The sequence below is a fragment of the Pituophis catenifer genome, unplaced genomic scaffold, assembly GCF_029215685.1.
Source record: "Pituophis catenifer annectens isolate HBS135680 unplaced genomic scaffold, rPitCat1.0.hap2 SCAF_3, whole genome shotgun sequence".
Taxonomy (NCBI): Eukaryota; Metazoa; Chordata; class Lepidosauria; order Squamata; family Colubridae; genus Pituophis; species Pituophis catenifer.
Window position 1 is genome coordinate 135,128,488 of NW_027256883.1, and position 16,108 is coordinate 135,144,595.

General features: G+C 37.1%; 1 protein-coding gene across 3 annotated transcripts in view; it reads right to left on the reverse strand.

Moving 5' to 3' along the window:
- Positions 1 to 6,870: 6,870 nt before the first annotated feature.
- Positions 6,871 to 16,108, reverse strand: part of LRRC8C (leucine rich repeat containing 8 VRAC subunit C) — a 30,707-nt gene continuing 21,469 nt past the window's right edge. For all 3 annotated transcript variants that reach the window (XM_070941216.1, XM_070941215.1, XM_070941217.1), the window contains 2 exons: positions 15,392 to 15,533; positions 6,871 to 9,349 (listed from right to left, as the gene is read on the reverse strand). In XM_070941216.1, the coding sequence (XP_070797317.1) occupies positions 7,082 to 9,349; positions 15,392 to 15,529 (2,406 nt within the window). In that variant the 5' untranslated portion in view covers positions 15,530 to 15,533 and the 3' untranslated portion in view covers positions 6,871 to 7,081. The remainder of the gene's footprint in view (positions 9,350 to 15,391; positions 15,534 to 16,108) is intronic.

Below are 16,108 nucleotides of genomic sequence, written 5' to 3' on the forward strand. Positions count from 1 at the left end.
GAAATGTGTCCTGAATGTCTTCCAATTTGTAGTATTTTTTAAATTGGCAAAGAATATTAAAGTCTTTTCTTCCTTTCTTTCTACATGCTAAAAGCAATAAAAATATAAAAAGTAAAGAGCTATGACCCAATTTGGTTTGGAAAAATTGATATCACTTGGCAAACTCAGGAATACACCTTCTAAAAAAGACACTCTAGATTTATTAACCAGCACATAATTTAATCTTGTATTTCCTGTTGAAATGTTTGTGTTGCTCTAATATTTTTGCAAACCATATTGCTGTAACAAGAAAAAGCAGGCATTTCTTTAATAAATAATAAGTAACATAGAAAATGATGAACACTGCAGTATCTGCAATAATAGTGATGGACTACAAAGTAACCTTTCACATAAGTTTCTTTTGATAGCAACTTTACTTCCCTTTTCAATTTTTGGAGGAGTCTTGATGGTCCATTTAGGATTGCCTTCACTCTTGTGCATCTCTTTTCCACTACTTGTTCAGTGAGAATGTTTACATGAGCTTCACATATATGCAGCTGCCATCACTCCAGATCTTTCTGTAACAAGTGGGAATGTGACCTGCCCATTCTTGAGTTAGCACAACACTAGGTCAGCCTAACATTTCCTTATCTCCACAGCCAATTCTTCTCTGCGTCTATTGCATCAGTTCTCAATCACTGCCAGGAGGGTGGTGCCCTGATTTGGGACAGTGCCACTCTTTTCATGCAAGGTGATCAGTTTTTTCCTCTTCTTTTCACGATGTCGCTAGCCAGTGAGGAAGACATCCATCAATCATGGTCCAGGACAATGTTTGGACTCAGCCAATGTTCTTTAGGTTGGTTTGTGTATACTTCCTCCCTTTGGTCCTCTTCCAAATTAAAACTGTGCTAAATAGACATACAGAAAGATTACAGAGCAGGAAATCCCAGGGAGGAAGGTGGCAGTCTCCACCATGATTGCAACTGGCAGAACTGAAACTGACAAGATGCTGGCAAGCACTTTTGACTTTAAAGGGGAAGAAAATTAAAACTGACAAACAAGCAACAATGACTCATGATCAGAGGGGAAGGGATGGACAAATGCCGCCAAACATTTCCCAAACATGTATCAGATTAAACCACAACAGGCTAGCTGACCTCACCTACCAGATGGAAGAAGTTGGAATAAGAGTAAAATGCTACTTTTATGTGTCCTTCTCATGGGCTGGAGATGAGATAAAGGCTATCTCATGGAGAAAGTGAACATTATTCTCAGAGTATGATTGTGCCTTCTTCAAGGGCAAATGGGGGCAGAGCCTGCATCTACTTTGCTTCCTTGTTCCAATGTTAGACACATTATAAAAATGGATTTTAGTTACTGACATGGAATCAGTCAATGCTTTCAACAGAAAAAGTGACATGAGAGAAGAAATACAGTGATTAAATGTTCTAAAGCGTCACATTTAAAAGAACCAATTTTATTCAGTTTTCCCTCCCTACTCTTAATTCTATTCTGTTCCAGATTGGCCTAGTTCCATTAAAAGACAATTCTTCCGCACTATTCAGTTATCAAATCAAATCCTTATAGCATTATGTTATCTGGTGGAACTACCGTTCTATAACACTTTTGCTGCATTTGAGCTGAATTTAGCTCGGCATTAAAAATGCAGAAAGGGAAGTTCAAAAGAAAATAATGGTTGCATTTGCTTAAGAATGGCCCATTTCAAATAACAGCTATGAGAGTGATCACATATTAACCACCCAAACTCCATTCTTACATTAAGTTCTTTTTTCCCTAAAATCTCAATTAAGAAAACTCTTAATTATGGAGTTATTATTTCATGAAAATAACAAAGGACCTAATTGTATGACAGATACAAATTTTGAAACCTCCAGTAAAGCAATATATTCATGAAGTACTCAAGACTGCCCAACTTGCAATCTTAATCAAAGACCAAGTGGACAATTTTGATTTGACTCTGAAGTCATGCATGGTTGTCTGTCTGCATGGTAGAACTCATAAAATGGAGTGAAGATGACTACAGATACTCAAATTAGATTCCACCACAACATGGCAATGGCTTCATATTGTCAAGACTGATGGGATAAAGAAGCAAACAACAGTTGGGATTGACAGGAGCTATAATTTAACAGGTTTGGAAGATGCCAAGTTAGGAAAGCTGTTCATCACCTATCTTCTGAAAGTGGCATCATGTTACAACTTAATTACAGCTTAAAATCTTTGCATTATCTTTCCATTCTATTTCAGTCAGATCCCATTATTTACTCTCATAATATGGAACTCTTGTTATAAAAATTGCAGTTATACTTAATTAGGATGGAGGAAAAGGGAGAATCTGATAGGATTGACAACGTCCTGACCACCAGTAATGAATTCCAGATTGTGTTCCTATGCATTAAGGTAAGCCGTAGCATAATTACTATCATGTTGAACCAATTCTAATACTGCTGAATAATAGGAAGAAAAACTGATTCAGACTAAATGGACATAATTTGCTGTAATGTTTAAATAGTTGTTTATATGCAGATATATGTAATAATATAATGACTTCTTCATTCATTTGCCAATATGGGTAGCATTTGGAAAAGTTACTACTTTTGAGCAAGCATGTTTTTTTAAAGTATATTTAGTATATGACTTTGCACAAAAATAACTCTAAACTGAAGTCCAGTAGTCAATTTTCCTAAGCATATTTCATGAATATTACGCATCACTGTTAAAAATTATACATTTAAAATTTTACAGATTTTTTTAGAAACTCTATTTAAAGGCACTTGCTATTTGAATTAAAAAAAAAAACATTGCTTGCAATATGCAATACAGTTTTAGGAATGACAAAGGCTTTAAATACATTAAGAGTATTTTTTAAAACAAGCATGTGCTCCTTTGACTACTTGCTTTGAAGGAACCCTTACGGAGATTCTGAGATTTCTCCAAAGAAAGTGGCCAAGATCCTGCAGCCGTTTTGAAGTATTTCTCTGATGAAAGTAGATATTATGGGCAATTCATGTAAGGTATACAATATATACTATATGCACAATGAATCATAAACACAAGCCTCTTCTGGCCCTCACCCTACAAATACAGGTAGTCCACGACTTACGACCACAATTGAGCCCAAAATTTCTGTTGTTAAATGAGTTTTGCCCCATTTGACGACCTCTCTTGCCACAGTTGTTAAATGAATCACTGCAGGTGTTAAATTAGTAACAGGGTTGTTAAGTGAATAATTGACTCTGCTTGTCAGAAGGTCGCAAAAGATGATGACAAGCCCCCCGGAACACTGCAGATATCATAAATATGCGTCAGTTGCCAAGCATCTCAATTTTGATCCCTTGACCATGGAAATGCTGCAATGGTCATAAATGGGAAAAACAGCCACTTTTTTCAGTGCCATGGTTGAATGGTCACTTAAATGAACTGTTGTAAGTCAAGAACTACCTGTATAGAACACATATCCCATCATAAATGCCCAAAATTTACAATCTCTAATCAGTAATATATAATATTGTAAGCATGAAAGAAATTGCAATTACGGATATGCATTGATATACGTGCGCCCTTTCATCTTATTACTCTGGATAGGAATAGTGCATACAACTCTGGCATCCTTTCAGCAGATGTTATATCTTGTGTAATTACAGAAATAGCACCCTCCACGTATGGGTGATAAGCCACCCCTTGTAGTATGCCCTTGCAGTAAAAGTAGACCTTTGCCAGATTATACTGTTAGGCCATATCAATTCTCCTCTTCAGTGTAAGACAAGACTTCAGTTCTATAATAGATCTCTACAGAAAGTCACTAGTTGTACTGACAACTTAAAATAGTTTATTTATTAACAACATCAGCACTTTGGTTTATAGAATAGATTTAAGACTCTGAAAAGAACATTTCTCCTCTTTGTGTACTGGAAAATCTCAGCAATGTAGAGAATGGACTGCTTGTAAGACTCTTTTAGCTTGGGATGTTTTACTTCAACCCTTGACTTGTTTATACTTTTAAGCAAAGAATGAAGATGAGAGACAAGTTGGCAGGGTCTGAACTTCGGTCTGCATTTCCCATTTTAGCATAAGGATTTGCCTTAACAATAATGTAGTTTTCCATTAAGTGGAAGTTTATTGTTTAATAGCATCAAGACCTGGGATTCCCAGCTTCATACAGAAACACTAGGAAATACTGCATAGCCTAGTCTATTAGCTGTAGTTCCAAGAGAATTGCATTTATAAGAGACTCTAGCAAACATTATTTCTCAAGGTTCATGACAGTTAAGCCACTATAAAACCGAAAACTGCTTGTAATATAGATAGGTCCTCTGAATGGAGGAAAAAACTCAAGACTGTTGCTGAAAGATTAAGCAACAGTTTCTGTTGGTGGAGGTTGTTTCTGTTTTACAATGATGAGATCATGTCTGAACTGAGCAATGTAACCCTAAAGAACCCCAAAGGCTTAAATAATTAAGTGGTTCCGATTCCAACATAAACGTGTGCAGAATTGAGCCGTGCCAAACAAACATACATGATAACGAAGTTGGAATGTATCAGTAATTCATATGTATTCTTTTTTTAAAAAAAGACAATTGATGGAACTGATAATCCAGAGGTACCGGAAACGGGGTCAGACAAATTAGAAAATAAATCAGCAATATGCCTTCAGTACCAATTGAAGGGGGTCAACAATGGAAGGGCCTTCTGTCCTCCTGCTCTGGTGGGAATTATACTGAATATCACTCTAGGAAAAGAACATGGGTGTTGACAGGTCTGACTCGGGAGGCCTCCCCCTTTTAAGAAAAAGAGCACATGAGATTGCAACACGTATAATGCGGAAGCTGTTTTTATCTAGGTTTATGAAGATTTCATTTTTTTTGTCATAGATCGGATGCTTAGTTTGGTGAACCTACCAGGAAAGACAAATCTAGACACTCGGCAAACACTAAATGTACTGTTTTCAAGTCAGATTCCTTGTGAAGGTGCTTGTTAAATAGTGGGAGCAGAAACCTTGTCGTGGACTCTGTGGGATACGAGAAAGAGGGTAGAATCAAGTCCACTCCATACTTAGTTTAGCTATACAAGCGCTTAACATCCATTTCAGTAATCATTTGAAGTTACGACAGCTCTGAACAAAGCAATTTGTGACCGGTTCTCAAAGTTTCAACTGTTGCAGCTCCAAGTGAACAAAATTTGGGCCCACCTCATTTTATAACCTTATCTGCTGCCACCAGCTGTTCTATCACCCAGCCCTGCCCGCAGTCATGCATGCTGCACCATGGCCCACTCCTATATTGGCAGAGAGCTTCTTTTGTGCCAGTTCAACCGGGGCTTCTTCGCATGCCACAGGACCTCCGTTCATGTCCTGCACATGGCTTCTATTTGTATAACAGCCAGGGCCTAAATCTGTGCCCCACCCTAGACCTCCATTCCTGCCCACTCAGGGTCTCTATTTGTGCCCTGCCCAGAGCCTCTGGTTTTTTTTTTCTTCATGTGTCAGGCTTCTTTTACAACTTTTGGCCATGATAGAAAAGGAGATAAGGGTATATAAATTTGAGCCTATTCTTCTTTCCCATTACAATAAATTAAAGACTTACTATGATGCTTGACTGCAGTCACAAGCAATTAGTTGTGAACACCTTGCATACCTCTAATACTAATCCACCTAGCAATTTAATGATTTGATGATAGATGTTTAAGTGCAAATTACATCTGTAATGACCAAATTCAGGGAAGACTTATTCCACATGTAGACATCTTTCTGGATTATTCTCTACAGTGCAGAGCTATGTTTACATTTTCTTCGTAACATACTGGAAATAAATCCTTCTGAACTGAATTATTTCTCTCCAACCAAGCATGAGTAATTGAGTAGACTAAAAATTCCTTAAGTCACGACTTGCATGACTTTGTTTATAATTGATTTGCATGCTACATTTTCATGGAAAATCAAGTCCAAAATATTTCACAACCACACATTTGTCACTTCATGGGAATCTAGGATGCTGTACTTTCTTAAGAATGAGAGAAGCAGAGGAAATAATTAATAGAATTTTTAACCCTCCCACTCAGTTAAATTCCTATAATTCTTTGTGGGAAACCAGGACAAAGAAAAAAAACCCTTATTATTAAAACAGCATAAATTTGATCTTTCCTTCTCTTTGAAATTATAATTATGACATAGATGCACCCTTAGATGATTATGAAGGTATTCATGATAGATTCATGATAGAAACTATTTTGTGCAAAATCGTATCTGGTTGCAATTTGCAAAGACTTACTAATATAGATTTAGGAATCAGTGTTTAACATACAAAAGGAGAGATGAAAGAAAAGATTCATAGTGTCAGAACATAATCTTCAGACTCATGTTCTGATTATAACTAAGAATACTAAAGATGGAGTCAAGAGACTCAAAAGAAATTTAAATAAAACTGAATCCTAGCTAAAGTGCGATTTTAATTCAGTCTTTTAAAGAACAGGTTCTATTGCCAGCAATAGCAGCATAGGTTTGATGAGTACAGAACAGTCATCAGCGAAGAAGTATCTTTTATCAATGATCGGTTACTTTGCTGTTTTGCTATAAAGAAATCCCAAGGACAGGGCAATCTGACTTGCAGAAGCCACAATTACCTGGCACTAGGAAATAAACAAGATAAAGAACACTTTTTTCAGTTTTAAAGCATTTAGGTGATTTTTGAAAAGCAGAATAGAAAGAATCCCAGTTGCTACAGCAACCATAAATTATTCTACTTAAATATGTTACCTAAATTATTTATTTTTTAAAGATGATTATCTTCGTTTGAGCTAGGGCATTTTTTAAGGCAGATGTCAGCAATTTGATCTCAACAAAGCAGAGTAAAAAGTAGAGACATACAATATGAGGCCAAAATTAAAAAATAAAATTGTAAACATGGAAGTGGGTGGGGTAGAAAAAGAAAGCTTATATAAATATAAACATTTACATGTCATACATATATTCCAAAATGATCCATATATAAAATGTCAAAATACATCAAAATAAGATAAAGACTTGAAGGCATATTAGTTATGTACAAGGCATTTGGCAGAAAGTTTGCACTGAGTACTGAGAATATTATTCAGCCTTCATCTGTTCTCTAACATCCAAAGGTAGAGTTTCAAATAAGGTGTCTTCAACCACAAGTCCACCCTTTTTAAGAGCTCTGCAGTCACCAAGTTCATGGGGAAGAAACTCCAGGTGATTTCCTTTAATGTCCAAGTAGGATAGCGACACTAGATTTCCAATTTTAGGTGAAAGAATAGACAAGTTATTTTTCCCAATCTTCAGTGTCTTGATTTTTTTGCAAAAGTACAGCTCATCTGGCACACTCTCTATTTTGTTCCAAGAAATGGAAAAATACTGTAAACTTTGTAGAACCCCAATTTCAGGGGGGATGAATCGTATGTCATTGTTAGATAAGTCTAAATACCTAATTTTGTTGCACAGGAAAAGGTGGGATGGGAGAACCTCTATCTTGTTGTGACTAAAAGAAAGCCGTTCTAGACTGGTGAGCTTCTTTATGTGCTCAGGGATATAGGTTATACTGTTGTGCCATAACTTTAGGATTGTAAGTTTTCTAAGGTGTTGAAAGCTAACAATTTCCTCTATAGATTTCAGATTGTTTTCCTTGAGATCCAGCTCCTCAAGAGCGTTAAGGCTGAAAACAGCATGAGGAATGCGCTCCAGATCACAGTGCACCAACTCTAATTCTGTCAAGTTGACCATTTTTTTCAGGTTGTTGAGCATTACTAGTTTAGTGCCATCATTATGAATGCACATTTTTTGAAGGTGACTTGAAACATCAACTACAGACTGTGGGACTTTGGACAGGTTGCTTTTAATCTGCAGGACTTTAAGGTTCTTCAGCTCTCGAAAAGACTCCAAAGTTATATTTTTAGAAATGTCGTGGCATAAAGAGCCAATTAAGCTCAATTCTTCTAAATTTCTGAGCCCGTACATCCAAGGTGGAAGTTCTCTGAAGTCATCAAACTTGACATTCAAGACTTTCAGGTTTTCTTTTAGAAATGCCAAGGCTGCACTATGGATCTTTGCAGAACACTGGTATAGGGAGAGCTCTTGGAGATTGATGAGTTGCACAATGGTAGCTGGTATCATGACATTATTAATAATTTCAAGTTTCAAGGATTGAAGCTCTGTAATTTCGAAGACTGTATCAGGAAGTCCAGACAGCATAAACAGTTGCAGTTCCAAACGGTTATGGGCATTCGTTTGCAATCTTTGCCTAAGTTTATCGGCAGTCCACTCATTGTTTAAATTCAGCTGCTTCAGTTTGTTTTCACTGACCTCTGAAAGAAATACAGCAAATCTTTTCGAGTAAAGAGGATCATACTGGTCTATCATGTGGAGCATAAAAGCAAAGTCATTCTTGACATCTGGGATATCATCAATTCCAGTCTCTTGCCGGACGTATTCAAACGAATATTCTTTCAGAGAGCGGTAAAACAGCCAGTACAAAGTGTAAAGGCAAGTCAGTCCATAAATACTTACAAAGCATAAGTAGCAGAATGAGAGTTTAGAAAAAAGATGTGCCATTGTATGATTGCAAGAAAAGTGCTTATATCCTGTCATGTCTTGAATGTCAACATTGCAATCCACTGTAAACTGAACTTTTGAAACAAGTGCACTGTTATATGCAATAATAATAAGAAACTTGATCACTTTCAGCACTGTTTGGCGAACATACATAGCATATAGTAGGTCACCTTCCTCAACATGGAGACGGAATTTCTTCACTTTCTCAAATAATGCTTTAGCTTGTTCTCCTTCTTTTTTATCCAAAGCCCCTGGAGTTCCTTTATCCACAATGAATTTTTCAGGTATGGATTTTAAGGACTGCGTCTTGACCAAATTGCCTTCTGTGCTAGGCTGGACCGTGTTTGACCGGCTGATGTTGTTCTTCCTGTTGTCTTTCTCCTCAGAGTCTTCTCCAGAAACCTCTGACAAAGCCCTTGTGGTCCAAGGAGAGTCAAAACATTTCCCCAGAATGGAAATGAAATGTTCAATTTTTGAGCTGGACCCTGGGAACTTGAACCAAAAGTTGCTACATAGCATGAAGATCAATGTGTGTATAAGGACAAGGTATGGAAAGTACTTTGCATACCAATGCAAAGCACGCTCGTAGCACATTTGATTTATAAAGCTGTACTGCTGGAGATCTAAGTCAGTCTTTAAGCCCTTCATTTCAACAGTGGCAGGAGGTGTGGATGGCTTGGGTGGAAGGAACTGAGCTGCACTGGAATCCATATCTGACATATTAAGGTGAGATATATTCGGAGAAGGCTGGACTCTTTTGGGAAGGCATATGATCTTATCCTGCATCACCTGAAATGCACACAAACAAAAATTGTATTTTGAAAATACATTTTGAGGCAAGTTTCTCTTTTAGCGAAGGAAGAAAAGGTCAGACACCTACAGACTTTGAAACATCTCTACCTATAAAATTTCTAGATTTGGAATATGAATCATGCCACCTCCATAATCACCAGAAGTTCTGTAGATCTCAGTTGTGTGTAAAAATGATAACTACAGTGCTGTTATATTCTTCTGGCCACCAACATTTCAACCTGACCATCTGTTTCAAAGGCTATTTATCCTTTTCACTTGGTGTTTATTGTTGAACTAAATAACAATACAAAAGAAAATCACAGTATTATAGATTTTATTGCATGTATATATTTGTTAGCCTGTTCCATTCAAGGCAGGTAATAGATGTTTTCCCTCTCTTGCAATATATATTGCTATCCGAAGTTTGCAAGTCTCCATTTCACTGTGGGAAAGGAGACATAGAAATATGGTGGCTTAAATATTAAAACATATAGAAATACAGATGCACCTTTTAGTAAATTTGGCAGATAATCACAGCCTGAGTTTTCAGACTGGAAGCCTGGATGGTTTGAAAGGTATAAGATTTCAAGCCATAGGCAAAAAGTTAATATTTTTCTCTAAACCATGTTTTTCTGCCATGAATAATGTTTTGGAACTGTATTTCCTAAAACTAGAATCAGTTTGGGAGGGCTGACTAATAGCATAGATCAGGGCTTTTCAAATATTTTATATTCCACTATATTCATGCAGAATAAAAAATTCCAAACCATGAGCCTCTGTATTTGGGTGGCATGAGTCGCTCAAAGGCCCCCTTCATAAAATCTAGCATTTCAAAAGGCACCCATGTTTACTTCCAACGGAAAAATTGGCCATAGATGATTAAATCTTTACAATGAACAGCAGCTTTGCTCCTTTCTCTTCTGTAGCTGTATCACTTCCCATCTGGGCATTCCGGCAGCCTGGGAGAAAAAACGGCATGCAAACTATGTCTTGTAGTTGCTTAGCAACAAGGAAGCAAATCACAGGGCCTTCTCTTTACCATCAAAATGGCCAGATGAGTGTTCCAGATTGTTGTTATGGGCATCTCTTCAACTGCCAACAGGGGCATGCATTTGTATATTCATTAAACCCTACATTTATTCGAAGTAGAGCATTAAGCTAACCCTGATAGTTTAAGGGTTAGGCCTCCTTAACTTCAACAACAGGAATGGACTGCCAGACCAACCTATTAAAAGCAGCTGTAATTACACTTTGCTCTATTGCTCTATGCCCTCCCAAGCCTCATAATAGATGGGACAAATGAGGTAATCTTGCAGAGGGAAAGGACAATGAGCTATTCTCCATCAACCTTTAGGAAATATACAAGTCAAAAGGTCCATGTAGTGGCTTAAATATTACCAGTTCCAGTGTTAACAAAAATTTGTTTTAGACCAGTTCTACCTCTGCACCCATATGGTGCAATTTATCAAAAGAAGGATGATTGTGAATTTAAATTGACTTCCAACCTCAAAAATAAAGATGAAAAATCCATCTGCTTCCAATATTATATTCTCAATATAAGATGGCCCTCATATTTTAAGGGGAAAATATTAGGGTGGGGGAAGTTTTAGTTTTCTTTTTAGGTAAACAGAGAACTGCAATGCCCAATTACAGAATGTTTGAATACATACAAGTGTTTTCAAATTCTTTGTTGTGGACCACAATACTCTGCAGAAAATAATTCTTTATATTAAACAATTAGTCCCACAATCAGTAATAAAGATACTGCAAATGACGCATTGGTCTGAATTTCTGATATGATCTGAATAATCACAGATTTGTGCCAGCAAAGCAGCTTTGTTTGCAGAAGAGGAAATGAGCAGCAGTATAAATTCAAAAATTGGCTTTCTTACTTGCTATTTTCCTGAGTTTTACTCATTAGCACACTGTAGCTCAGTGGTCCTCAACCTTTCTAGTTCCACCAACTGGTGGCAGGGAAGGAGAGGGGATGGTTTCGCATATGCATGCCACTTGCATTAATACATCTTCAAACACACACTTGCCCACTGTTTGCATAGCCGGGTTCCTAATGGGCTCTGACCTGGTTCTGAGCCATGGCCCGGAGTTTGGAGACCCCTGCTTTAGCTTTTTTACCCAAATTACAAAGTCAAAACAAAGCAAACCACATTAAGTCTTGATCTGATATGTGATATGGTACAATGCTGTTGATGATGTATTTTCCCCGATATCTGTTAATATTGTACCTGCAATTTGTATCTTGTCATGATAGCCATGTTTAAAGATTGCAGGAGGCAAAACAGTGCATTCTCAGGTAAAGGAGCATGACAGAGTGCTGTCAGGCACAAGCAACCAGGGCCACTAGTGAACAATCTCAAACAGAAACTTTACTGTCAGTCCCCTATGTTACAAGAAACTTGCCAGACTAATTGCATTGCCTTGGTCAGATAAGGCTTCAGGGATTTTGTGCTGCTTTCTACAATACAAGGACTCCAAGCTTGTCCCTCTCTTAGCATGTCCTTCCAGTCTAGCTACAGATTCCACAAGGACAGAAGAAGACATCTGGATCTCTAATTTAGCTCCAAGTCATTGACACCAGGACCTTACATTCAGAGTTTTTATTTAATAATATTTCTACTCTGGCTGTAATATTATGCCAAACCGGATTATCAAATTCCACCTACTCTCTATGTTTGCCGTTTCCACTACCTCTTGCTCCCAATGAATAATTTTGTTTGCATCTCGGAAACAATTTACATGGACTCTGCTGATCATGGTAATACATACACTGACTAGGAAAAGCCAGAAGTAGGAAGTTTAGTTAGCACTAGGCCTCTGGCCAAGAATACAGGCTTTTAGAGTCAAGAATTTAAGTCTTGCATATAACTGCTACTGACTGCCAATTCAAGAAAGACAGAATACAGTATGTGTGGAAGGAAAGAGAGAATAAGAACAACTTAATGCCATATATAGCATTTGAATGCTATTTGTATCACAAAAATTAAAAAATTGTTATGTTCCAGATTTTTCAACTTTGTTTTTAATCCACCAAATTGAATTTCTGTAAGAGAGAGAGGAAACACTCTGGAATATATGGTTTCAATATAAGGCAAAGTCCACAACAAAAGTCAGTGCAAAAAAGGCAAATTTATTATCTAGATCAGCGCCCCCCAACTTTTGGGTCCCAAGGATCGCTTCTGTGGAGAGAGATTTTTCCATGGACCGGAGGGGGCTGCTGCCTGCATCCCATAGATGGGGCTTCGGTTTTTTTGTGCGGTTCGGGTTTCTGGCATGTCACAGACTGGTGCCAGTCCGCAGACTGGGGATTGGGGGGCCCTGATCTAGATGACTTTGTCTTTGCAGAACGTTACCTTCAAAAGACTATATTTTGCCTGTCACACTCCGATATAGATACACCACAAAATGGTGTAAATCTGGAAGGAAATTTGGCAACAATGCACTCAGAACTTTTAAGATTGTCTGCTACTATAAAAACGGGTTTTAAACAGGAGATAGAAGGGAATACAACCAAGAATCAGGCTGCTTTGGATATTAATTTTAAAATGACAGGCTACAAGAAAGATATTAGCAAAGACTTTAAACAGGACTTACTGTACAAATGAAAGTGGCTGATGTTTTAATAGTTAAAAAAGAATCATAGATCAGAAGAATAATTTGGATGTGTGGATTTCAACTCAGAAAAGTGATTTGCACAACTTTTTATTGTGGACCTACAAAAGAGATGTGTTATATTTATAAAGGAGTTTGTGAGAAAAGATAAAGAGAGAATGAAAAGAAATCAGTTACTTAAAAGGAATCAAGATTTTTAAAAGGAGGATCATAAAGTTGACTTTTTCAATCAAGGAATATATATATGTAATGTGTGGGTGTGTATGAAGATTTTTGTTGTTGTATTTTTTAGAGACAGTGATAAGCTATAGTGTTAAAATTGAAGGACAGTGTTAAGCTTGAGAAGGAGTTTCTGAAAAGAAATACTGGAAAAATTATAAATTAATTTGTAGGACAGTATTTGAAGGAATTAAAGATCAAGATTTTCAATATGTTGTTGTTTCCATTTTAATGGAATTTTTCTTAAGTCTGAATGACAAGGCTTTAAGGATCTGTTTATAGAAATGCGATATGATATGGGAAGGGGCTTTTGTTGTTGCATTTTTAGAGAAAATTATAAATTACTGGGTTAATTAAAAGAAAGGAACTCCTTTAGGAAAGGAAAGGAAACAAGTTAGTTTACTTGTTTAAGATTGTGTGTGTTTGTGTGTCTATTAGTAACTGAATGGATTTTTGCTCATTGATTAATGAGTATTATCTGCTAATAGAGAAAATATGAGATGGGATGAAGAGATTTTTGGCTGAAATGTTAGAGAAATTAAAATGCTAAACTCTTGTGCAATTATCTTCATATCTGTTCCAATCTAAAGTGACTTATAAGAAATAACAGTGGAATGTGTTTTTTCTTTGTAAACTCCTACATAACTGTTATATTTTGTAAATCTTTAATACAATCTTTTCCCTTCTTTCCTTCAAATTATTTTTTTCTCATTCTTTAAATTTAAAAGAAAAAGTTATGTTCCACTCCCCTTCCCAAATTAGCACATACCAAGAGTATGAAACTTATTAGTTTTGATCTAAACATTTAGATCAAAAGGAAGCTATCAGGGCCAAGCAAAATTGTATTAAATTAAATCAAAATAAAAGTAAATATTTACTACCTATGTATCCATTAAGTACCTTTTTTGTCAGATGGATTTAATCATGTAACAATTTTTAGAGTTGTTGGGGTTGCATACAAAATACCGCCCTACTCCCGAAGGACTCAGGGTGGTGAACAGGCACAAAATAAAAAACATAAATACAAAAGTTAAAACATGATTAAAATCCAATTAAATAATTTTTGCCCGAGACAATTTAAAACTCCCAATAATTTAAAACGAATTAAAATTTGAGTTTAAAAATTTAAAAGAAGGGGAAAAATTAGGCCAGGCCAGCCTGCTGGAATAGGAGTGTCTTCAAAGCACGGTGGAAAGTGTGCAGATCCGGGATCCTCCGTATCTCCGGAGGGAGCTCATTCCAGATAGTAGGTGCCCCCACAGAGAAGGCCCTCCCCCTAGGGGCCGCCAGTCGACATTGTTTGGCTGACGGCACCTGGAGGAGCCCCTCTCTATGAGAGCGTACCGGCTGGTGGGAGCGTACCCCAAGCCGTACACTTGAAAATATTTTCCAATGTACTACAAATGTGTAGGCGGTTATGAGAACACTTCATTTGGACACACACATCACTCTGCCAAAGATTCATTATATGTAGAAGAGCAGGCAAAGCTGGGGGGCAGAGTTAAACGTAACACCAGTTTAGAGGCCTTGCATTACCACAAGAGATCCAACTCCACCTTCCTATGAATTTCATTGGCGCTTATCTAGCGCCAGTTAATGCTGACTGTTAGTTGACTAGATTTTTGTGTATAGGCTTCAATAAATTGGTTATGCTGCAATCTACACAATGGTCCTGGTTCTTTGTGACTGACTTGGATAGGATCAAATTTATATAATTTAAGTGTGATCAAATTATATAATGTCAAGTGTAGAGTAGGACAACCAGACCTTATATTAATATGATAGCTAAATAAAAAAGTATTTGTCAAAGCAAAGAATCAGGACTATTCGTAAAATTGCAACATAGATTTATACAAACCTATGCACAAGAATCTGGTCGGCACTCAATTGATCCTAGATAAGAATTAAAGATTCTAAACTGATGACATGTTTAACTCCACCCACCACCTCTGCTTGCTCTTCTCCTATATCATATTACTTAAATGACCACATGTGATTCTGGAGCCCACTACTCCAAAAGCTGAGCAACACTACTGCAAATTGGTCTGCTATGTTACTTGAGCAGATGAACAAATAATTCTAGTATCCATGATCTTAAAACCTTTTTTTTAACCAGCATTTAGAATTTGAGACACATCACAGTCCTGCTTCTATGGTATTATTCATTTTTAACTTGGAGTCCTGTTTATTTACCTGTAATGTGCAACCAAACACACCAACCATCAACATGGCAACAGAAAGATAGTCTGTAAATACATCCCACCATGGCTTCAAAACACGGAAGGCTGGCTGCTGTTCAGAGAATTGGCGGAATTCAGTGATAGGAATCATTGTTCTGAAAAACAACAAAAGGGGGAATGTGTGAAATGGTTACTTTTTTAAATATGAAAAATAAGTTGCTGTTTTATTCAGTGCAACCCTAACATACAAACATACAGAGAGAGAGAGAGAGAGAGAGAGAGAGAGAGAGAGAGAGAGAGAGACAGACAGACAGACAGACAGACAGACAGACAGACAGACAGACAGACAGACAGTCAGCCTAGACAACATTTTCTAAAACTTGGCATCTTCCAGAAGTGTGAATTTCAATTCCCCTAATTCTTAGCAGTGATGATATTGGGGGATTCTGTGCATGAAACACTATACATAAAGAGAGATGCCAGGCTAGGAAACGATAGTTTAGAAGTGGTGGTGGAACTTGAAGAACTAGGGAAGTATTAACGTTTCCCAAATTTCTTACTGATCACATGATCTCCTAGGGAATGATTGATTGCTCAAAGCCTCTTAAGGAAGGAATTCATCAGACACTGCTTCAAACCTGGATGTTCTTTCAATGACAAGATAAACAAATCAGTAACCAGAACATCTGTATTCTAATCTGTCTGACTAGGCTTCCACCATCAACCTCTT